This window comes from Ornithodoros turicata, chromosome 1 (assembly GCF_037126465.1).
Source record: "Ornithodoros turicata isolate Travis chromosome 1, ASM3712646v1, whole genome shotgun sequence".
In the NCBI taxonomy this organism is placed as follows: Eukaryota; Metazoa; Arthropoda; class Arachnida; order Ixodida; family Argasidae; genus Ornithodoros; species Ornithodoros turicata.
The window spans coordinates 83,370,724-83,393,570 of NC_088201.1; the positions used below are offsets into that span (position 1 = coordinate 83,370,724).

Below are 22,847 nucleotides of genomic sequence, written 5' to 3' on the forward strand. Positions count from 1 at the left end.
CGCTGGGAATGCCATTCAGTTTTGCAGTATGGCAGATGTATGTTTACGGGAGAAACGGGAAGTGCTCACAAACGCGAAGTAACAGACAGAGTGTTCTTATCAGTTACAGACTGAAACAAAAGTTGTGAGAGCAGCACTGATCAATCTTCAATATGCAGTCCAGGTCCCTTCACAATGTTGCAGGGATAACGCAAATCATATCTCATCTAAAAGCTGCAACATAATAATCGATTGAGGCTACTACTTATTATTTAATAGGATTTTCCTAATGTATACCTTCTATCTTTTCTTGGGCTCTCCTACACTGACTCAAGACAAGGAAACCACTTGAGTCCCTCCCACAATTTCATGAACTTCACCGGCTATCCGACTCCTTCTAAAACTCTCCTTGTGAGACATAAGTACGCTTGTAGCTCTAAAGGGCTAAATGCGCTTGGAAGAGGCGGGAAGAGATGCCATCCGTGAATATGCCGTTAGGAGATGGACACACGCACACAAACGTCCGCGCGGAGTAACTTTTTTATTGCAACTGACTTTCAAGTTTAGGGAAAAAGGGAAGGAGCCGAGAAAACCACCAGGAGCGGTAACCCGACACCACGCGTGGGAGCGGCACAGAAATGGGAGGGCAGCGACAGTTTCGCTAACGGGGGTCAGCACCCCGTGACAAACGGCCCCTAAGCATTTATACATAGACAAAAACGCAACGTTAGGAATGTGTATCAGACACGTTCGAATAACAGGAGAAGAAGAAAACGGAACAGTGCTTTTTTCTCCAACACGCTCCCCCGCAAGGAGCATAGCGCAATCCGTTATACAATTTCTAGCGGGAAAAGGTGTTGGACAGCACGTTTAGTAGTTCCACCACCGGGAAGTTGCACCTGGCACGATCGCACACGTCCGTCTCGGCCTGGGAACAGCTTCACCACGCGGCAGATCTTCCACATTTGCCTTGGCAGCTTGTCATCTTTCACCAGCACCAAGTCGTTGACCTTCAGTCCAGTGGAGGTAGCAGGGCGTTGGTGATGTGCTGTCCGCAGCTCGAAGAGATATCCGTGGACCCACCGCTTCCAGATTCGTCTCAGCAACACTTCTCGGTAACGTAGTATTCTGGCAAGGAGTGGTTGTCCGGGCTCGGAGGTGACTGTGGGCTGGTCAGGCAGTCTGGTTATCAGTTTGCCGACCAGCAAGTGCGATGCCGACAATGATTCGGGCTCGTTGGAGTCCGAGTAGACGAAGGAGATGGATCTCGAGTTGACCATCGCCTCTACCTCTATCAGCAGTGTCGTTAGCTGGTCGAGCGTGAGACTGTTCTTTCCAAGGACCTTGCATAGTGCCGTTTTAACGAATCGCACCATTCTCTCCCAGAACCCACCCCACCACACCGCTCTTTCAGCGATGAATTTCCAGTGAATATGGGTTCTGGAGAAATAGTTGGCTACTTCGTCGCTTCGGATGTCGGTCCAGAATCGTTTGAGGTCCCTGGAAGCACGCTTGAATGAAGGTGAGAGCATTGTCCGTATATACGGTGTGGCATATTCCTCTTCTTGAAATGAATCTGCGAAACGCCAACAGAAACGTCGCAGCCGTCAAATCAGTCACCAGTTCCAGATTCACAGCTCGAGTTACCGCACAGGTAAACAAGACAATATAGGCTTTGCGGCTTCCTGCCTCCGATTTTTAGTACAGCGGTCCGGCGAAGTCGATTCCGGACACTGCGAAAGGCTCGGCTTTCATCACTCGGTCAGCGGGCTTAGCCTTCCATTTCCTGCAAATCAGACATTGATGGAGAGTACGTTTCACAGCTTGTCTTCCGCTAAGAATCCAATACGATTCACGAAGCTGCACTAAAGTATCTCGCACTCCAGCGTGGAAAAGTCGCAGATGTTCTTGCATGATGAGCTTTGACGTGAAGCCGTGATCTTTGGGGAGAATTATAGGATGTTTGATCTCCACGTCGGCGTCGCACTGCTGAAGCCGTCCTCGCAGACGCAGTAGGTTGTCCTCATCGAGGAAAGGCGACAAGTTCCGTAGTGAAGATGTTCCACCGACGGTCTCCTTGCCTTACGAAAGGCGCTCCAGTTCTCTTGGAAAGCATTCTTTCTGTGTTTGCCGGATTCAATATTTCAGTGAGTCCTGTAGCTCCATTGCCGTGAGCGGACCTGTAGCTCTTGCCTCGTTGTGTCGGCAGTTGTGAATGAAACGTATCATCCATGCAGTGATACGGAGAACCATGAGGAGCGAGCCATAGTTCGCAAGTCTGAAGATAGGCGTACTTTCCTCAGCGTCTGCTGTAATATTGTAGTGACGTTCATCTTCTTCTCTATCGACGCCGTCTCCGGAAGGCACAAGGGCTCCCCGATTGGTTTAGGCCAGTGGTCCTCCGCATAGTTAAGCCACTTTGGTCCATTCGACCACATGTCATCTTTCAGTAACACTTCAGGTTGCACTCCTCGTGTTAGCAAATCAGCTGGATTTAGTTCGCCTGGACAGTGATGTCACTGTGACGGGTTGCTCAAGTCTTGGATTTCAACAACGCGCTTGGCCACAAAACGTTTCCATCTAGTGGCGCTTCCCTTTACCCAATGCAAAGCCACACTGGAATCTGTCCAGTATTGAACCGTTACATCCGTGCAGTCTAGAGCAGTGACCACGAAATGCGTCAGTCTAGCACCTGTCAGTGCACCCATTAGCTCAAGCCTTGGAAGAGACACGCGCTTTCATGGTGCCACCCTCGACTTCGCAGATATGATGTCGACGTTAATACATTCATCTTCGTACCTAGTGCGCATACACAACTGCACCGTACGCCTGCAGGATTGCATCACAGAAGCAGTGAATACCTCGTTCCACAACGTGCTCGTCCCGCGTGATTGCTCTCTGCACAACAATGTCTCGTAAGAGCGGGATTCCCTTGCACCACTGTTGCCACTCCACAGAGATGTGTTCAGGAAGCTCGTCGTCCCAGCCAACGCCCAGTTCCCACGCTCGTTGACTCAGTATTTTTGCCTTAACGGTGTAGGGCGAAAGTATGCCGAGAGGATCAAATATGCGAGCGCTAGCTTGTACCCAAAGAACACACGCGGTCTTCAGGACGTCCCTACAGTGTCGTCGTGTCCTCGTCCTTCGAGGTTATCCTCAGGACGTCCTGAGGATAACACTCTCGGACTGTCCGTGAAGAGTCATTGAGGTACTTCCTGTGCCCGTACCTGTGGGTTGCTGCGGGACGAGAAATATTACTTTGTTTAGTTTACATGCTCAGACTTTCTAAACACATTTCTTTTTTTTTTAGGGCCGATCCTGGGACCTTATTGACATTTTTCTGAAATAAAGGGTCGTCCAAGATAAAATTATCTGCATCTAGAAAGGATGACTGTCCATGATAAATGGAGCGCATTACTCGTGTAATGGAGAGAAACGCGCGATTCTGTCGCACTGCTTTTGACTTTCAAGGCTCCTACCTGAACGTCTCAAACCAAAAGGAGTAAGAAACATAGACTTTTCATTGATGTGGACCTAATACTTTAATCAGGCTAGACACAACGACTGAGGGACGGAGACAACGAACTTTGTGCTTCATGCACGAACGTTGATGCGTGAATTAGAGGAGCCTAGATTGCACTTTAGATCTGGATTACACAAGTAAGTAGGCATGTTTTTCAGGCAAGCTATTTCGGTTGTTGGATTGTATTTTCTCCTAGGTTACGTCCAGGCGATGTCGTAAATGGGTGAGTCAATCGTCTACTGTGGTTAGTGTTACGTTCTGCGGAATAAACAGAAGTTGGGGAAGGACAGCAATCCAAAGGTGTGGAAGAGATAAAGAAGCGTGACCGCAGAGCAGCTGCAATGGTGAAAGAGAGATGCAGTGGTCATCATTCATCTATATACGTTGTGCCCCGTGTGTTCGGCGTTTGTGCATCATGACAATGCACGCTCGCGATGGAAAAGCATCACCCCTGAAATGGATGTAATTTTTCGAATAAAGGTATTTGTTTGTTATATTTATCGTGCAGCGTAGCTTCCTGGGGCTGTTAATATATCGTGGAGGAGGGGAACCACCCCGACGGGTAGGCCTAAATCGCTGCGCGCTATCCGTTACATGTATCGTATGTGAGGGCACATGTACCTCTTAATTTTAAGCGCCAAGCGATACTTAACCGTTACATATGCGTTACCTGATTTAGTGTGTACAGTTAGCACATCGTAGTCGAGCGCCACTTCTACATTCCCGTGCGCAATGATACTGCTTTCCGCATCGACAACATCGCCTTTCCGATTTGAGTTTTTCTTTCTTTTGTTGTAGGGAAAGAGTTACAGTGCAGCTCTGAAGATAATGTTCCGTGGACTCAAAATACGCATCTTCTGTGTTCTGCGCCCACTGCCAAAGTCACTCCCGATGGGGGGTTGTTTTGTTGCCTCCTTCTGAGACCGTCTCCGATATTCGTTACGTTCGACTTGGTGGCTCCCCCGCGTTGGCCTCTCTCGCGGCCGGTCACTTCGAGGTTTAAGAACGTCAAGTAGGAATCAAGATCATCCTTGTCACTGTGCTTTCGCTCATACTCCAGATTGATATCCGCAGGTACAGCTTTGCGTAGGACCGATAATAGCAGCACTCCGTATGAGCTGTGGGCCATGCCTAAGGCCTCCAAGCATCTGATGCCAGTTCGTACTTCGTCGTAGAGTTCACGCAATTTAGTGACTTGACTTGAATCGGATACTTTTGGTAAATTTAGAAATCTTGTCATGGGTTCGTCAATGATGAGGCTTTTCTTTCCGAATCGGTCTTTAAGAAGATCAATGGCGATACTGTAGTTTTCCTCGGAAAGCGAAAGCCTCTTGATAACTGTCATTGCTTTTCCTGTCAAATAGCCTTTCAGATATTTGAACTTGTCCACCTTGGAGAGCGATTCGTTAGAGTGAATGGTGGAGTCGAACTGGTCCCAAAAGCTTCCCCGATTTCTCAGATCTCCGTCGAATTTCGAGATTTCCAGTTTCGGAAGTTTCACACTAGTAGAATTTCGATTTCGCGGATTACTGGAGAGAGGTGCATCGGTGGCAGGATTGCTTAGGAGTTGCTTCGCGACAGATTTTGCGAGACAAATTTTGTCTTCGTATGCCTGTGAGCCCGTCAACTCCTCGTCAAAGTCCTCATCTTCTATTGTCAACTCCTCTATGGATGCGTTCAGCTCGATTAGGGCGCTCTCTTTCACGGCAAGAAGGTCAAACTTCTGTTGCAGCTCACCTTTAACTTGCGTTGAGATAGTCTGTTGGGCGAGTTGCGTGATTTCGTCCGTGATCTTTATTACCGCTGCACGGATGGTGGAACGTTTTCGCTTGAGTCGCTCCATCGTTGATTAATCCACGTGGTATCGGGTCTTCTTTCCCGGGTTTCGGCACCAGAAAAATGTAGCTCTAAAGGGCTAAATGCGCTGTGAAGAGGCGGGAAGGAGATGCCATCCGCGGATATGCCGCTAGGAGATGGACACACGCACACAAACGTCCGCACAGAGTAACATCTTTATTGCAACTGACTTTCAAGTTCAGGGAAAAAGGGAAGGAGCCGAGCACACCAACAGGAGCGGTAACCCGACACCACGCGTGGCAGCGGCACAGAAATGGGAGGGCAGCGACAGTTTCGCTAGCGGGTGTGAGTTCCCCGTGACAAACGGCCCCTAAGCATTTATACATAGACAAAAAAGCAACGCTAGGAATGTGTACCAGGCACGTTAGAATAACAGGAGAAGAAGAAAACGAAACAGCGCAGAACGGTGCCTGTATGATTGGTGGTGGTTTGAAAAATAGATGTAGTTCTGCTTACTGGTACCCGGGTTCGAATCCCGGTGCCGGCTGTGCTGTCTGGGGTTTTTCCTGGGTTTTCCTCAGACGCTTTCAGACATATGTCGGCACAGTTCCCCTAGAAGTCGGCCCAGGACGCACATTTCCCCAGGGCGTCAGTCGTGACGTTGCCCACATACGTGAGGCCGACAACGGCAAGCCCTTTCACCGTCACCACCACCACCTCTGCTTACTGGTACTGCAATCGTTTTGTGACACATTGCCTTTCTGTTGTGGATTCACTGGTACACTGCTGTGATCTCGGACAGAGCAAGGCTCGCAGACTTATTTTCTGCGTGCTTCAGCACAGTTTCAGATCGATTTACAATGCGAATGCAGTGTGCCGGATCAGTACGATCGCCTATGTAAAATGCTGTCTATCTTATTTGGTTTCCTTTAAGTGTATCTTGCTGGCAGTGTACGTGTGAAACAAGTGATTGGGAAAACAGTAGCAGGACTACACCGCTTCATCAGCGTGGACGGTTTTTGCAAGTGTTCATCCACTTCTCCTTTGTGTCGCTAAAGGAAGTACCCAGCCACTAAAAACGTCAATGCAGACAATAGCAATACGCTATTTGCCGCGCATTTCCGGATAAAAGCAGTTTTATGGGAGATATAAAACGGAAGCGTTGAACCGGTTCGAGTTTTGGCGCGGCCGAACCGGAACTGAACCGGAACGAAATCCAACCAACGCGAACCCGAACCCGGCCGAACCCGTATTTTTTGCGGTTCGACACATTGCTTACAAGGCAATCAATGTTGCACTCTCTACGAAAACGAAGCAACGGAATACCGCTCCCCGCTACTTCACATAAAAGTAGCGCAGTACTAGCGTCGCTAGAGATTTGAAAAAGTAATGCGATACCGCTTCCGCTACCAAATAAAAGTAACGTGAATGCCATGCCGGTGCGTTTCCGCTACCGTACCCTTCTCTAGGCAACACCTTGCCGTAGGCATCTCGTTACGGAATGTGTTAAAAGACCGTGCAATATTTATGTTCCCTCATAGCCAGCATGCAGCATAAAGTATACCACTACATACAGCCAAGATATATTATTTCACATTAAATTTCGACATAGAGATGATACGTCTTTAAGGCCTAATTTAATACACAAAGCGCATATGTTTTATTTATTGATTTATATTAATTAATTAAATCATTTGTATTAATTCATTTATTTATTTCAGGGCTACAAATTTTGGGTTAATTTGTGCAGAAAGAGGTCCCATAGTTAATACCAGTTGTGGGACCTCGAGTTATTATCTTATTTTGTTAGCAGCTGTATATGGTAAATGTATGTGTTAGGTAGGTTAAATGTAAAAAAAAAGTACAGTCTAATACATATGTACGTACAGTATATACAATAGGAATAGATACATTATTACAATAGAAATATACATTATATACTAGTCATATACAGTGAACCCTCATTAATATGCCCCCGATAACCTGACATACGCGCTCTACGCGCTCTACGGCCATACTCCTGGGGGAACAATGCAGTGAAATCTCTGCAAATCCCCCCCCCCCCGTTAATATGACAATTCCGCATTATGACCAATATTTTCAGGAACGGCCATGGTCATAGTAACGAGGGTTCATTGTATGCGCATCCAATATACATATAGATATAACTCATAAACATATAGCACTCACATGTACGTAATTTATGAGCAGATAACACACACATACATACATAGACATACAGGGTGTTTCTTTTTATTCGTTACAGAATTTTTATAAAAAACTAGCAGAGCAAAATGGGGCGGCGTGGGACCCCTAAACCGCTACTGAAAAGAGTAGCCCGTACGGTAGCGACGCTACTAATAGCGCCCCTATGTACAACACTGGAAGCAATCGAGCGTTTTCTTTGTTTTGTGATCAGGAATTTCGAGATCGAGAATATCGCAAACGGGAATATCGGCGTCCTTTCTAACTCCTTGGAGTGTGGGTCCCCTCGTCTGTCCATCTTGCTGCCTATCTTCGCCGGATGTCCCTTGTTGGTCAGCCACGGCATCCGAGTGCTCCCAACTGAGCCTCGGCTGCCCAGTTTGCAAGCGAGGTGGAATGTGACCTCGGTTGTGAAGCTACCGGTTGAAGATGGATACGAGACATTCCGGGGCCGCCGTTGTCGATCGCTCCGGGCCATGGGCCCCCCCTGGAATCCCACAGGTAGGATGCAAGGTGATTCCCTTCGTCAGGGGCTTCCCCGATGTCAGAGACATAGAAAAATTAGCGACTCCCTCGCCTCGGGTTGCCCCGAAGTTTCGCTTCACCCTACTAGCACAACGGTATCCAGCAGTGCCATCCTTAACTGTTGCACTCTGCAACTGTACCACGGAGTGCACACTGCATTGTTATTATTTGTATTGCTTTGTATTGCTTTGTATTACTTTGTATTATTTTGTGCATTATTTTGTATTACTGTATATTGTTACATTGTGTTTTTGTATTACAAATGTAGTACACTTGCCAAGAAAACACAGAAACACATTTGTTGCAATACATTGCTTCAGCTGCGCTCAAATGCTTCTCTTGTGTCTCTTGTGATTGCAGTCATTACATCTCTGCTGCCAACTATAGCTTTTCCCGAAACATGTGATAGGGAGCATCACAAATTGATATATATATATAATTATCGAAACATAACTTCCCATGTTACTGAGATTTTATCAGAGCTTTGGCGCATTATGACCTTAGATGTTGTTGCGCCATTAAACATCAAACATCATCATCATCCCTCCAGGCTGCCATCCGTGCTCCCGCTCTCATTCTCGCTATAGTGCGCTGGCTTCGCTGTTCTTGGCTTCCGCACTCAACTCCGACTCTGACTCTTTTCCATGACGTCACGTGGCGGCTTATAAAGTTTTCTCTGTCACGTGTCGTACGGGCCTCGCGACACGTCCAAGCCAATCATCATTCGTGGTCCCAAAACCAAACGGCACCATGTATACTCCAATGTATAATAAACACGAGAAACGAACAATTCTCAGAAACCATAACTCACAAACAGGCGAATGCAAAACCCATGCGGCGACACTTCGAACCCCAAAGTAACCCAGTTTCGCTCTCCGACAGGTACTCCCACGCCAGAGACGGCCACTATAGCGATGACCATGTTTCACAAAGACGCGAGATCTTTCCGGTATGTTCGGTATTGACAGTTCAAATAAAGGGGTAAGGACTGACCAGCATTCCTGACTGTTCGTGGACTAACCATGGCACTGCGGACACTGCATTCCCGGAAATTGACGTACTAAAAATTTAAGTTAACATCAGAATGTGACGGAACGTCAGAATCTGTATAGGCGGTGTCACACTGGTCCGACAAACGACAGAATCTGTCGGCTGACATCCAGAGACATCGTGTCCGCGAACCAGTCACACTACACATACAAAAGACGGCCGACACAGACATCCGTATGTCGGCCGTCGGCGCCTGCCGCTGTCGGCGGGCCCTCTTGACGAATAAGCCTGGCACACTGAATGACAGCGACAAGCTGCGTTGTCCCTTCTTTCAACATGGCGTCCTGAAATAAGCCTTTTGGCAAAAGTGCGGCCAATCCACCATTTGTGGAAAATACTGCGCCGTCTAGCAATCGGCAGCGTAATCTGAAGCGCGGCTGCTATCGAGACTAATAGGCTGAAAACAGACGCCACGCAATCCAAGTGTACACGCTGTCTTTTACCGCTGCTGTGAACTCGCTTCGTCGTCGTCTTCTCATTTATTTATCTTTTTTTTCCGCCTGTGATGATTCACGAAGAGTGCGTCCCCTTCAGCTTTCACGAGCTCGGATGGGGACACGATCTTTCGTGTTGCCGGAACGTCACTGTTGACGAAGTGTGGAGGTATCTAGGCAGCACCACATCGACTGTCCGTCAGGCACACCGTGGATGGGCGTTCAAAGAAGAAGGGTTCGTTCACAACATGATGGTGAATGAACGAACAGAAAACTCTGAGTTTGTGCTGATACGGGCAACGTGCACGCCATCGATGAAAAGGGGATTCTATACTGTCTCAGTATGGTACAAAAAGGAGACCGGTCGCATCAGTGGCGCTTACTGCCGATGTGTTGCAGGGTGAGGAAATGTTTCGTTTTCGCTTCGCGAATGTGCTCGTTCACTAATAAAGGACTTCTATCATTTGGATGTTCCAGGCTCAGCGAAACGTGCCACCATGTCGCGGCAGTTTTGTTCCATGCCGCAGACGCTGCGCGTGCGAATGCAGCAACAGTCACGAAGACGTGCACGGACCTGCCATGTGCATGGATTGTCCCCCCGCAAGGTCTGTATATATCTTCGGTTAACATGCTCTCCACCTCAAACACAAGTTCGTCAGTAGCGTAGGCAGCAAATATTTCTGGAGGGGTTTTAGGGAACTTTGCGTTCTTATATGAGGGAGAGAACTTGACCATCGTTTTGGCTCTCCCGAATGTATTACCTCAGGCATGTTTACGGGAGGTTTGAACCCCTCCCCCCACACACAGTGCCACTGCTTAGAAGATGCAAACATTGCTGTTGCCTTGATATCTTTATTTGCAAGCAATGTACATACCTACACAACACTTGACAAAGGCTTCTGAAGCTTAAATGTTGACCCCTCTAGAAGTCATGGTAGAAATAGAAGCATGTTGTGGGGCATGCCATATTTGAAGAATATTTTGCCGTCCGTTCATGAAACCATTTCAATTTCAGGCAAAAAGGCCACGACTCCCACTGTACTGAGAGACATAACATTCCAAAAATTATTGGTCAACAAGCCAGCAAGGAAGACAAGGAAACGGGTCTATAATCCATGCCAAGATGCAATGGAAGATAGAAGTGAGGCATATACGGACCTTGTAGAAGATATGAGAGAGAGCTGCCCCAGCATGCTTTGGTTGCGTTACGCTGCTCCAGTGAAAAAGTGTGTTTTGCAGCAGAGCCTGCCAATAGATGATGATGTTAGCCTCACATCGGAGGCAGCTATAAAAGTCGTGAACGACCACTTGGCATCAATGAAGCCACTTACAGCTGAAGAGCGGGCAGATGTCACAGCGAGAACAGCTGGACAAGCTGAAAACAGAGAATGGCACTGAGAACGGATCGGCCGGATTACATCATCGGTCTTCAAAAGAGCTGCCAAGTGTAGGTTGCCTAATGGGCTTGTAAAGAGTGTGCTGTACCCCAAACAGTCAGCATATTCTGAAGCCATAGCCTACGGCAGAAGAAACGAAGCAGCTGCAGTGGATGCATACTGCGAACTTATGGGTGCCTATGACAAAGACATTTCTGTCGAAGTGACAGGGCTGCATGTACATCGCACGTACCCCTTCCTTGCAGCATCCCCTGACCGCATTGTCAGAGATGGTTCCGAGGTGGGGCTGCTGGAAGTTAAGTGCCCATTCTCGAAAATCGGTGTGACACCGATTGAAGCGTGTTGTGACAAAAACTTCTGTTGCACACTCGTAAATGGTGAGGTCCAAGTAAGAAGGGACCACTCTTATCATTACCAGGTGCAAGGACAAATGGCTGTCACTGGAGCCCAGTGGTGTGACTTTGTTGTTTGGACAAATGCTGGAAACAGTGCAAGGTCCACACATGTGGAACGCATTTTTTTTTACAGTGAATTTTGGCAGATGAACCTTCTTCCTGCCTTGCTTCATTTTGCAAAATATGCCCTCATCCCAGAGCTGCTCACACAGCGGTTGAGAAGGCTGGGACAGCTGTACACGAAAGGGACATATGTGTCGTATGAACAAAGCAAAAAAGGGTACTATATTTGTGAGCCGGGCAATGGGCTCAAAGTAAAAATAAGAAAATTTTCCTAAAGCACTGCAGCAGTTATTTGAATAAACACAGTGACAACAGGGTGTGGGATCATGTACATTCATAGCATTGGCACATGTATTCAACAGGTATTGGAATGGAACATGCAGCAACACATCCTGCACATATACAAGAGAATTGAAACAATGTGTTTGTACAGAAGTTCATAGTGCATGTAATGAAATGTATTACACAAGTGCTTTTAAAGAAAAATGTGGCATTTGTTACTGGTAACAAACTAGGAACATTAGCTGTTCATATAAAACTGGTATTGAAAACAGTGAACCTAGAAACAGTAGACAAAGAATTGCTAAAAAGCAACCAAACCAGTGATTAGAACTGATATTACTACACACCCCTCCCAAAACTAGGGAACCACAAAAAACAAGTTGTCTTTAAAATGGCGTAGATTCAGATACCACCGTGTTGTTCTCGTAAATGATTTATAGCATGTGTATCCCTCGGCTCTCGTACCGCCAGAGATCATTTTAGATTATTAAAATACAGGATTTCTATATGTACTTCTTCTGAAGTCTTATCTGTCTGCGCTGAAATAGAATCACCTCGTCATTTTATCTCTGTTCAAGTTACAACAAACTGCTACGAGGAAAAGAAGAAAATCACGCGTTTGAAGTTTTGCCCTCACGCAATAACTACGGAAAGTGTCATTAGCTTACAATATATCGCTGGATTGAGTGATTGTGCAACAAAATGCAATAATATGCTTCTCGACCACGATTGAGAGCCCCGAGTGAGAGCAAAAGTAAAATTTTCTGTGTCAAAGAAAGACAACAAAGAAGTGACATGACAACACGAAACATAAAGACAATATGAAATATTCCCTGAAAGCACGCACAGCTGCGGAAACGTCGTCTGCTCCACGAGGTTGTCTCCCCCCGAACGACGCGATCACCCCAAGCGGGAGCAATTGTCCCTAAGTGACCTAGTCTACTGTATTCGAGCAGAGTTTCCTGACCAGAAAGAGTATTGAAGGACCGTGGTAGAAGGTTTAGAAATGGTTCTAGGAATCAGCGACGGGCACGCGAATTATAGTGTTAGGCTATGCACAACCGGATGTGAAGGGAACGTAACGTATGAAGACCAAGACGAAGAATCTGAAGCACAGACCTTCTATTGTAGACCCATTATTGTAGACTTATCGGAAAGCAGAGCGAGCACTAATGAGCTAAACAACCATTTCAGAGAGCATGCACTACAAGTAAAGAATGACGACTGTATGACAGAAATTGTCGATCATCTCGATTCATGTAATGGTTGCAGCCCCTTACGGCGTAATACTTATTAAAGCTAGAGAAGCAAATTTGAATTTGTTGTTCCCTAGTCTCGGGAGGTTTCAATAACATGAATTCAAACAGTAGGTTTTCGTGTACCACAAATAGAAGCCAACATATTTCTTTCAGTAACAAACCCTGGGAAAATGTACAAGGAAAATGATGCGGATAAAACAAATAACGAAACTGACCATTTGCACTATATTAAGAAGCCTCTTGCCTAAAACATGGACATATCATAAAACTGGTGCACACATAACCTCATGAAAAAAAAAAGCAAACAATGAAAGGAACAAGTTCTCTAGTAACATAAAATTTTGAACTTGTGGCATGTTTTGCTTATTTGGCTAAGGATCGCCAATCAGTGGCAGCCGAAAATTGCTGAGGAAGCAACAAACATGGAAAACTTGCTCAGCAATATCTATCATTGCTATTGGAAAGGGTCGGTCAAGAATGTGAAAAGACTTCACCCTACGAATTGCTCGCTCGACGTGCACTCTTGCACGAGCTACACGTCTAGTTTCTGCAACATCCTCACGGCTCATCTGTGGCTCATGGAACTGACGCAAAAGCAAGACTAAAGCAAAACGCTCATTCTTATGCCTAGTTTTCAACCAAAAAGAAGAACAGCGCGGCGGGACCGCGGTGACGAGAGTACAGCTGTGCTGCGCATGCGCAGAAAGGTTTTCCACAAGTGGTGGATTCTCGTTGTTTACGGCCCTTCATCAGGAAGCACTATATTTTAACGAAATAAACCCGCTTTAGTTAGAGTTAATTTTCAATGAGTTGATCAATCGTCCTGAATATACTCATTGCCAGGAGCCTCGTGGCAAACACAAACACAGGTGTATCTCATTTCCTGTCGCTGTGTCTCCCCTGCTTGAGTTGGCTTTGGACGGCCTTGCAATGCCCTTTCCGTGGCGTATTGGGCTCTTCGTGATTGCATCAGGTGAAGTGGGATTGTCCCGGCTGTCATATGTGTTGTGTGCCTTCATGAACCCCCACTCTGTTTTGCAATTCGTCAACGGTGCTCCCAGTAGTGACTTCATACCTCTTCGATATACGCTTCGGAACTCCACCCGACGAGGGACCCCAAGGTTGAACTTCTGGACAATCGGACTCCACAACCACAAGTTCCATTTGTTTTACCCGCTAGTGTATATTCTGACCGCAAGTTACATTTCTTCCGTCTTACTGTTCTCCTTCAACTGTTTCTCCAAGCTGAGTTTGTTGCAATATTTCATGTTCACGCATAACTGGTAGAGCGTTTATATAAATGTTGCTATCGAAACAAGTGTTTCTCCCACTTTTCGGGTGGAACCCTCCTATGCCCCCTCCTTCCTACTGCCCTTTCTCCATCTGTCCACGTCAGTACGCCGCTTTGCGGCGCTAATATAGAATAAAAAGGACGGATTCGGGATAAGCAACCCTGTTTGCACCAACACGCGGAGGAGGGCGTACGCACGATATCGGCCGAATGCGCAGCACAATGCTCATCGATTTTTTAAAATAGAAAATAAAGTGTATCTTTAGGAGAGAAGTTGCTCTGCAAAAGGCACTCTCTTTTCTTTCTTTCTTTGTCACTCCCTCAGCGAGATCAGACGTGCAGAATGCTATGGAAACTGCAGTGTCGCCTACAGACCACTTTACTGTCTGCACACAACACGCACCGTCTGCGCATGCGTGGGGTTGGTGTGGGCAAAACACACTGAACGCAGCGTGCGAATGCTTTCCGCCAGTGGGTCATCGGCTGTGTTGCACTGCTACCCCGCTTTCGACTGTCTCCTTCCACAATAACACAGTAATTTAGAACTCTGAAGGAACCAGACAAGTGACACAGCCAGACGAAGTTGTTTATGAACGGTATACAGCATGACTATCCCTTTGCGCTGCACATCGACAACTGGACAGCCCAACCACAAAACAGGCCGCCGATCAGAATCGCATTAGTTTATCTAATATTTTCGCCGAGCCAGTTCATTGCTGATACTGTGCAAGCGTACGAGTCACTGGAAACATACAATTATTTCACTTTAGACGAGCTGTTTGATAGCGGCGTTTCTGAATACAGCGCGTTAGCGTCCTTTATTTGTACACATGTATATCGTGAGGGAATCTCACAAAGGCGACGTCAGGGAATCTTTACGTTTAACTGCAGCGATCAAACGATTCCTTCGTTCTGCGTTGCTCGGAAACTGATGAAAAGTGATTTCGTCACACTTTTTTGCATCGGATTGTGTACACGAAGAATACACGGCTTTGCGGCATGCCCACGAAAACGGCGATCACTCCAATTGAAAACGGCTTCTGTTTTGACCACACTAATCAGACGCCTTGCTGAATGCAGCGCCACCGCTAGAGCGTGACGTCACGCGCGCAAACTGGTCTATACGTCAGCATTTCCAATTTTTGTTGAAGCACTGTTTCCAATAGCCTTCATATTTGTACTCAACTAAATTATTATGGAGTTGCTCTAGAAGTTTTTTTTTTTTTTTTTTTTTTTTGTGGGAGTCGGGGAAGCAAGTGGCTGGGATTTGTATTACAATGTAATGTAATGTAATAATGTAATATAATGTAATGTATGTTGTAATATAATTTGTACAGTCGGCCCCCGTTTATCCGGACTTAATTTATCCGGATCCCGCGGTATCCGGACAAAAGGCACGGGAACGGATTTTCCTCCATGTATTTTGTTCTCGTTTATCCGGACTTAAGCTTCCGGACTCGGACAAGAATTCCAGGGAACGAAAGTCGAAAATTCTTGTAATCCAGCTTCAGTTATCCGGACTACCGTGAGTAAGAGGAGACGTTGACCCCGCTTCGTCACCCTTTTCGCTGTTTTAGGGTTATTCCCGTCACACGTCAGGGACCTACATTCCTCCGTAAGGGAGACAACCGTGCACGATGACCCCCTTTTCTATTTTTGTGGGTTTGGTCACGTTGACCAGTCGAGTCATTTAGAAATATCTCGAGCAACTGTCCGGTTCTAGAGGGGAGAACTCCAACCCGAGGGCCTGCTGCTTACGGCCTGTTGGCCGATGAAGACATTCCCCTAGCTGAGCTGCGATCCCTGATGCAGAGGCTCACTGCGACTGCCGTAGATGATGCTGCGGTTTCTGACTACGTTTACGTTGATAAGGATGATGAAGCGTGTGCAGCTATGACTGATGACGGTGTGATTGCTGCTGTTGCCTCCGATGATGTGCAGCAAAACGGTGCCGATGATGCCAGTGAGAAATAAGGTTCCGACATTGACACTTTGCGACCGCACTGACATTCTTCGAGCAGCGCAACATCGTGGCTCAACTCTATGCACTTAGCAAAAGTTTGCAGGAATCGAGTGCCTACACTACTATGTAACAGCTGTCACTGACGAGATTTCTGTGTTTTAATTAAACCTTGCTCTGTAGGACGTTTCTATTCGGTCGTTTCATTTATCCGGATGCTCCGGTATCCGGACGATTTCGCCGGGAACGGCACGGTCCGGATAAACGGGGGTCGACTGTATTATAATTAGGGAAGCGTGACGGAAGTACTTTCGGTACCGTTTCCACTTTCGTTACTAAAATATTTGTGTAAAATATGGCAGTCGTCTAAAAAGCCAGACACCGGGGAAACTTGGACCACGTATCTCTTGATTACCGGTCGACCACGCTGGCATCCGCTTTCCGACGAGTTGCCTTGCGGCCAGCTGGGGGGGGTCGTACTTTCCATCATTAGATATTTCTGTCCCCGTTTGCCGTTTCCGACACCAGCCTTGCAATTTCGTTTCCGTTAGGTTTAAGCTACTGCTTCCGGTAATGGAACGGCTACTGTGGTACTGCGAGTAGACAGTAGAGAGCTCCCTTTATGCTCTGTCGGCACCCCCTATAGTCTAAGTGCTTCGGAATCCAGTCTACACAGTGTATAGAGATCAGCATATCTCCGGAGATTTAAAAGAAGTCCGTAGAAACATTCCTTCATCCTGTAGAGTGCTCAGCTGATTTCTGAATTCAGCAACACATCATCATCATCGACTGATGATGATGATGTGATGACGCTCGATCCCTGTTCTGTCACACGTGTCATACGTCCAGCTGACCCTTCCATTTTTATGGGATGCGTCGGGCTTTGCAGGTCGTGTCCAGTCCGACGACAGGATGGCTTCGGGGAAGTAATCGGTTGCGCCATGGTATCGTTCTTTGTCACTATTAACGGTAGTGCAGAGCGAACGTTTGTCTCCAGTTTATAACACGTGCGTCGGTGGTATAGTGGTTAGCATAGCTGCCTTCCAAGCAGTTGACCCGGGTTCGATTCCCGGCCGACGCAACTTTTTTTTTTTTTTTTTCGTTTGCCGCATATCCGGTATGCCTTACGGAAGGAGATAGTTCATGTTTTTTTGTTTTTTTACATTCAGCAAAACGATTCCACTCGGGCTACCAATATTTAGCACTCATTTCCCTTTTTCTCTTTTTTTTTCGTGTTATCGTATTGAATATTCCTTTGCTCTTTTTTGCGACGAATAGCCGAAAAGAGCTTATGGACGAATTTGGTGTTGCAAGTCGAAGTCACCAAAAATCGTGAAATGAAATCCTGTCGGATGTGGTAAGCTTGCTACATATAAAAACATCACACAAAAGATTATCCATTCCAAAGAATACACACAGCTCATGTTTACATTGATCATTGAACATAATATTAGCAATGTCGTCGGTGGAGCAAGAGACGGAAACAGGTAATATCAAAGGGCAACCGCTTTATTTTGCACCAAACGTGTAAATCTACTCCATTTATTATTATAAATTTATTTTGGTTAGTGTGTGTCATCTCCACAGGTGATACTCTACCTTCTCGCTCGTGGTAGTCATAGTGGGTAACAACATAGTGAGTATCAACACAGAAAAGGAGACAAAACCGCGAACAGCGTTGCATTCGCTGGGGAGATTTTTGGTTAAGATGCGGAAAGCCATCGCTGTGTATATGAACACCGAAAAAGGAACACTGACATATTGCCTCCAATATTTAATTCCATCCAGCGTTGAAGCTACTTAGCGTGTACATAGCGTGTGTGAGGATGGCTGGTTATGGAAACTACCCGTTCTCGATTCTCCCGTTATCCTTCTCGAAACGACCTTACTCAAAAGGACGAATTTAAACTGTATCGGGACAACCACCCTCAAAGCGCCCTTCTCGGATGACCAAGGTGCACTGACCCATTGCACTTTTCTAGGAGAACCGAGCACGTAGTAGATTTGAATAGAAACCTGACCTGTATGTAGCCCATATCACGAGGTTGTACTGCGTTGTTTATTTAAGTTTATTTCTAGAAATAATGAGATTGTCCACTTGTCCGTTGTCCGCTATCAAAACGCCCACTCCTCAGCTGATGAGACATGACATGACATGATTGATGGTTCATATGATACCGCACACGTCAGCTGTCAAGTTTTGCTGGAACTTTTCACGGCAGTCGCGATTCTCGGATTCGCGAAAATTAGAGGCTCACGAACACTGGGGCGTTACATCACAGTTTCTTTGAATCTGTTGGAATTAGAGGAGACAGGAAGCAGTAGTCCGTTTGTCTCGGTTACCAGATTCCAACTGGCCCGAGGATGTTTATTTACTCGAGCCACGGGCAGGTGCTGGATGTCAGGGACTGGCGATGCGGCTGCTACAGGGCTCCCCCCCTAGCGACCTGACGGGGGCAGGGAGCGAAAACTGGCAAGCTTGCGTGCCCAGGATACGTGGCGTGGTCGAGGAATCGGGTGACTTGGGTGGAGAGGTGGAGCTGTGCGGTTGTCCACGGATGAGGGTGCCGTCGATTTGTGGCTGCTGGGAAGGGGCGAGCTGAGGGAAACGTCGAGGAACGCCGGCTTCAGGCGATGGACGGAGACTGTGTCCTGCCGGCCGTTAATAAGGAGGGTGAAGTGGTGGGTGGTTCTGGTGGTCACAGGGAAGGGGCCGGAATACGCAGGCTGCAGCGGCTTTCTGACGGCATCGCATCGCACAAACACGTGAGAACACGTATCCAGGTCGGGGTGTCGGTAGGTCGGACCGGACCGGACCGGGCAGGCGAGCGGGGTGGCACCGGGCGCAACGAGGACATAACACGGCGAAGTCGGGATACGTAGTCCTGTTGTGCGTCGGGTTGCGGGTCTTCTGGGACGGACAAAAATTCACCGGGAAGTCGGAGCGTTGTGCCATAAACCAGCTCGGCGACGGTACAGTGAAGGTCGGATCGGAGGGCTGTGCGTATTCCAAGAAGGGCAACGGGGAGTACTTCGGGCCAGGGTGTATCAGGAGTGGCACGCAAGGCGATCTTGAGCTGTCGGTGTAGTCTCTCGACGAGCCCATTCGAAGCAGGATGATAAGCTGTTGTACGAATACGTTTGGCGCCCAATGCGTTCGTGAAAGCGGCGAAGAGGGCAGACTCGAACTGCCGACCTCTGTCGGTCGTGATGATGGATGGTGCGCCGAAACGGGAGATCCAGGTGTTGAGAAGAGCCGATGCGACTGTTGGAGCAGTGGAGTCAACAATGGGCACCGCTTCCGGCCAGCGGGTGAAACGGTCAACGGCCGTCAAGATGTAGTTGAAACCCTGGGAATGCGGAAGTGGACCGACCAAGTCGATGTGAACATGGTCAAAACGGGCGTCAGGTGGCAGAAAAGGTGCTGGCGACAGACGGGTGTGGCGCTGGGTCTTGGTTCTCTGGCACGGCAAGCATGTGCGCACCCAGTGCTTGATATCAGCGTGCATATTCGGCCAGACGTATCGGGTGCCTATGAGCTTTTGTGTGCCTCGGACGCCGGGGTGGGAGAGAGCGTGAAAGTGATCGAAAATGGGACGGCGTAATGCGAGGGGGACGAAAGGTCGTGGCGAGCCCTGTGAAGTGTCGCAAATCACGGCGGCCGTCGCCCCGGGGAGGTGAACATCTTCAAGCTTGAGGCTGTTGGACGCGGGCTTCGTGCGCAGTACGGCCAGCTCTTCATCAGATGACTGAGCAGTGACAAGAAGGTCCAGAGACAGAACGGCTGAGCACTGCGCTGTAGTGGGTGTGATCAGGGTGGATATTCTACTGAGAGCATCGGCCACGGGGTTGTTGACGCCGCTCACGTGCTGTATGTCACTGGTGAATTCTGAGATGAAGGCCAGGTGCCGGATTTCTCGAGGTGTATATCCGGTACCAGAAGATGAGAGAGCATGAGTAAGCGGCTTGTGATCCGTATATATGGTGAATGATCGTCCTTCCAAGAAGTGCCGGAAGTGCTCCACTGCTAGGAATATGGCCAGGAGCTCGCGTCCAAACGTGCTATAGCGCGTCTCTGCAGGTTTGAACTTGCGCGAGAAGAAAGCGATGGGCTGCCAAGTAGAAGTAACTCGCTGCCGCAAGACGGCGCCGGCAGCACTGCTCGAAGCGTCCACCATGATGCAAGTAGGTGCATCGTGCCGGGGATGGACAAGAAGAGTGGCGGCGGCGATGTCTTGCCGGATTTTGTCGAAGGCGGCGATAGAGTCGTCGGACCATGGTAGCGTGGCGGCGTCGCGTTTTCGGGAAGAGAGTAGAGCTTCCAACGGGGCCAGTGTGGCAGCACAAGATCGTATAAAGCGCCGATAGAAGTTGGCGAAACCAAGGGAACGTCTCAACTGTTTGACGGACGTGGGACGGGGGAAATCCTTGATTGCGGCGACTTTAGAGGGCAGAGGAAGGATGCCGTGCTGGTTAACGCGGTGACCCAGGAAGTCAAGCTCCGGGACGCCGAATTCACTTTTCGCGCCGTTGATTACAATGCCGTAATCTTGTAGGCGAGCGAAGAGGGTTCGTAAGTGCTCGGCGTGCTCTTCTGGGGTGGCGCTGGCAACCAGAATATCGTCCATGTAGGCATAGACGAACGGGAGGCCAAAGGTGACAGAGTTAATAAACCGTTGAAATGTCTGGGCTGCATTACGCAAGCCGAACGGCATACGCAGGAACTCGTAGAGGCCAAAGGGTGTAATGATGGCGGTCTTCGGAATATCGTCTTCCGCCATGGGTATTTGGTGGTAGGCGCGCACCAGGTCGATTTTAGAGAAAACGGTGGCGCCTTCGATGTTAGCGGTGAAGTCTAAGATGTTAGGGATGGGGTATCGGTCGGGCACCGTAGCGCGGTTTAAGGCACGGTAATCACCGCAAGGGCGCCAGTCTCCCGTCTTCTTGGGCACCATATGGAGTGGGGATGCCCAGCTGCTGCTTGACGGTCGGATAATGCCAAGCTCGAGCATATGCTCGAATTCAGCCTTAGCGATGGAGAACTTTTCGGGAGCCAAGCGACGCGGGCGAAAGTGAACGGGCGGGCCTTGAGTGACAACGTGGTGTACGACGTCGTGCTTGACCGGGCGAGTCCAGTCGGGGGGCTTGATGAGCTCAGGGAAGTCTTCCAGAATATGGGAGCAGGGCGACGCCGGCGCACAGTAAGAAAGGCTGTGGCAGGGTGGAATGCGATGCCGGATGCCGTGAACCTGAAGATGGGTGGTGGCGTCGATAAGGCGTTTCCGAGCGACGTCAACGAGGAGTCCGAAGTGCGTGAGAAAGTCAGCACCAATTATGGCCTGGGAGACATCGGCTACGTGAAAAATCCATCGGAAGTCTCGTCGTAGGCCCAGGTTCAAAGTGAGGGACTGCTGGCCAAATACCGGGATGGTGGTGGAGTTGGCGGCGCGTAGGGTGAAACACGGTTGTCGGCTGCGATGGGCTTTGCTAGCGGGCATAACGCTGACATCGGCACCGGTATCTATGAGAAAGCGTCTGCCTGACACACGGTCTACAACGTAGAAAAGGCGACTTTCGAGTTGACCCGGTGCACTTGTCGCCATTAGTGACTGGGCGGGGCGTTTCCCGACCACGAGCAGGGTTGGAAACAGTGCCGGGCCTCGGCGCCAAACCGCTGGTGGTACCAGCACATGCCGTTGGGCCGAGGGCTTGGGCTGCGCCGGCCGCGAGGGGTGAGCGATCGTCGGCGGAAGCGCCGGGGGCTTGGCGACCGGCTCCGCGCTGCCAGTGTCGCGACAAGGTGGGTTAGGTTGTTCACCTGCTGCGTCAAGCTTTCAATGGCGGCCATGTGCTGAGAGGTGTCTTGCGTTGGTGCGGGGGTAGACACTTGCGAAACGGCTGAAGGTGTGGGCTCTGAGAAAGGAGGGTGTGGTGTCTCCACATGCATTACGGAGGGTGATGGAATAGCAACCTCCATTACAGCATCGGCGAGGGTGGCGAGTTCGTCCGTTGAAAGGTTTGTCGTAGTGGCTAGGACCATCTGCACATTTCTCGGAAGTCTTTGCAGAAAGAGTTCTCTGAGGAAGCTGTCACTTGTGGAAGCAGCTCCGTCACCGAGCAATTGCTTCATGCGCCGTAACAGCTGCGTGGGGCGTCTGTCCCCGAGCTCCTCCGCAGACAGAAGCTGCTGAAGACGTGCGCGGTCGGAGCAGGTCGTTCGCTTGAGAAGTGCGGACTTCACCTTGTCGTACGGGCAATCCGCGGGTGGTGAAGCGATGACATCATAGACCTCGTCGGCGGCGGATGGAGAGAGCGCTGCGATGACGTAATAGAATTTCGTGGTCTGGGCTGTGATGCCGGACAGATGAAATTGGGCCTCGGCCTGAATAAATCAGGTGGCTGGGTTCCGGTCCCAAAACGGTGGAAGTTTAACGCTAACGGCGGTCACGGAAGTGGGCTATTGTACCATGCTGGGGGTACCGGGAGTCGTGGTGACGTGGCCGTCCCCTGTAGACATGGTGAATAGCGTGGAACGTCAAACGTTCGGGTCACCAATTGTTGGAATTAGAGGAGACAGGAAGCAGTAGTCCGTTTGTCTCGGTTACCAGATTCCAACTGGCCCGAGGATGTTTATTTACTCGAGCCACGGGCAGGTGCTGGATGTCAGGGACTGGCGATGCGGCTGCT

General features: G+C 48.7%; 3 protein-coding genes and 1 non-coding gene across 4 annotated transcripts; 1 reads left to right on the forward strand and 3 right to left on the reverse strand.

Annotated features, from left to right (window-relative positions):
• Positions 1–809: 809 nt before the first annotated feature.
• On the reverse strand, positions 810–1,511 carry LOC135377772 (uncharacterized). The gene has a single exon (XM_064610440.1). The coding sequence runs from the start codon at positions 1,509–1,511 to the stop codon at positions 810–812; it is 702 nt and encodes a 233-aa protein (XP_064466510.1).
• A 2,832-nt stretch (positions 1,512–4,343) lies between these two features.
• Positions 4,344–5,345, reverse strand: LOC135377780 (uncharacterized). Its single transcript, XM_064610450.1, has one exon. The coding sequence runs from the start codon at positions 5,343–5,345 to the stop codon at positions 4,344–4,346; it is 1,002 nt and encodes a 333-aa protein (XP_064466520.1).
• Positions 5,346–17,169: 11,824 nt separating this feature from the next.
• Trnag-ucc (transfer RNA glycine (anticodon UCC)) lies at positions 17,170–17,241 on the forward strand. Its single transcript has one exon. It is a non-coding gene; the product is annotated as a tRNA-Gly (tRNA).
• A 4,521-nt stretch (positions 17,242–21,762) lies between these two features.
• LOC135377796 (uncharacterized) lies at positions 21,763–22,677 on the reverse strand. The gene is made up of 2 exons (XM_064610472.1): positions 22,627–22,677; positions 21,763–22,542 (listed from the first exon to the last, which is right to left on the reverse strand). The coding sequence occupies exons 1-2, from the start codon at positions 22,675–22,677 to the stop codon at positions 21,763–21,765; spliced, it is 831 nt and encodes a 276-aa protein (XP_064466542.1).
• Positions 22,678–22,847: the final 170 nt, after the last annotated feature.

Bases quoted from the DNA above. Each gene is read 5' to 3' on its own strand.
- LOC135377772 (XM_064610440.1), bottom strand. From the start codon at position 1,511: ATGCTCTCACCTTCATTCAAGCGTGCTTCCAGGGACCTCAAACGATTC.
- LOC135377796 (XM_064610472.1), bottom strand. From the start codon at position 22,677: ATGTCTACAGGGGACGGCCACGTCACCACGACTCCCGGTACCCCCAGC. The intron at 22,543-22,626 runs GTACAATAGCCC...TGATTTATTCAG, and splicing joins CTCCCGGTACCCCCAGCATG to GCCGAGGCCCAATTTCATCT.
- LOC135377780 (XM_064610450.1), bottom strand. From the start codon at position 5,345: ATGGAGCGACTCAAGCGAAAACGTTCCACCATCCGTGCAGCGGTAATA.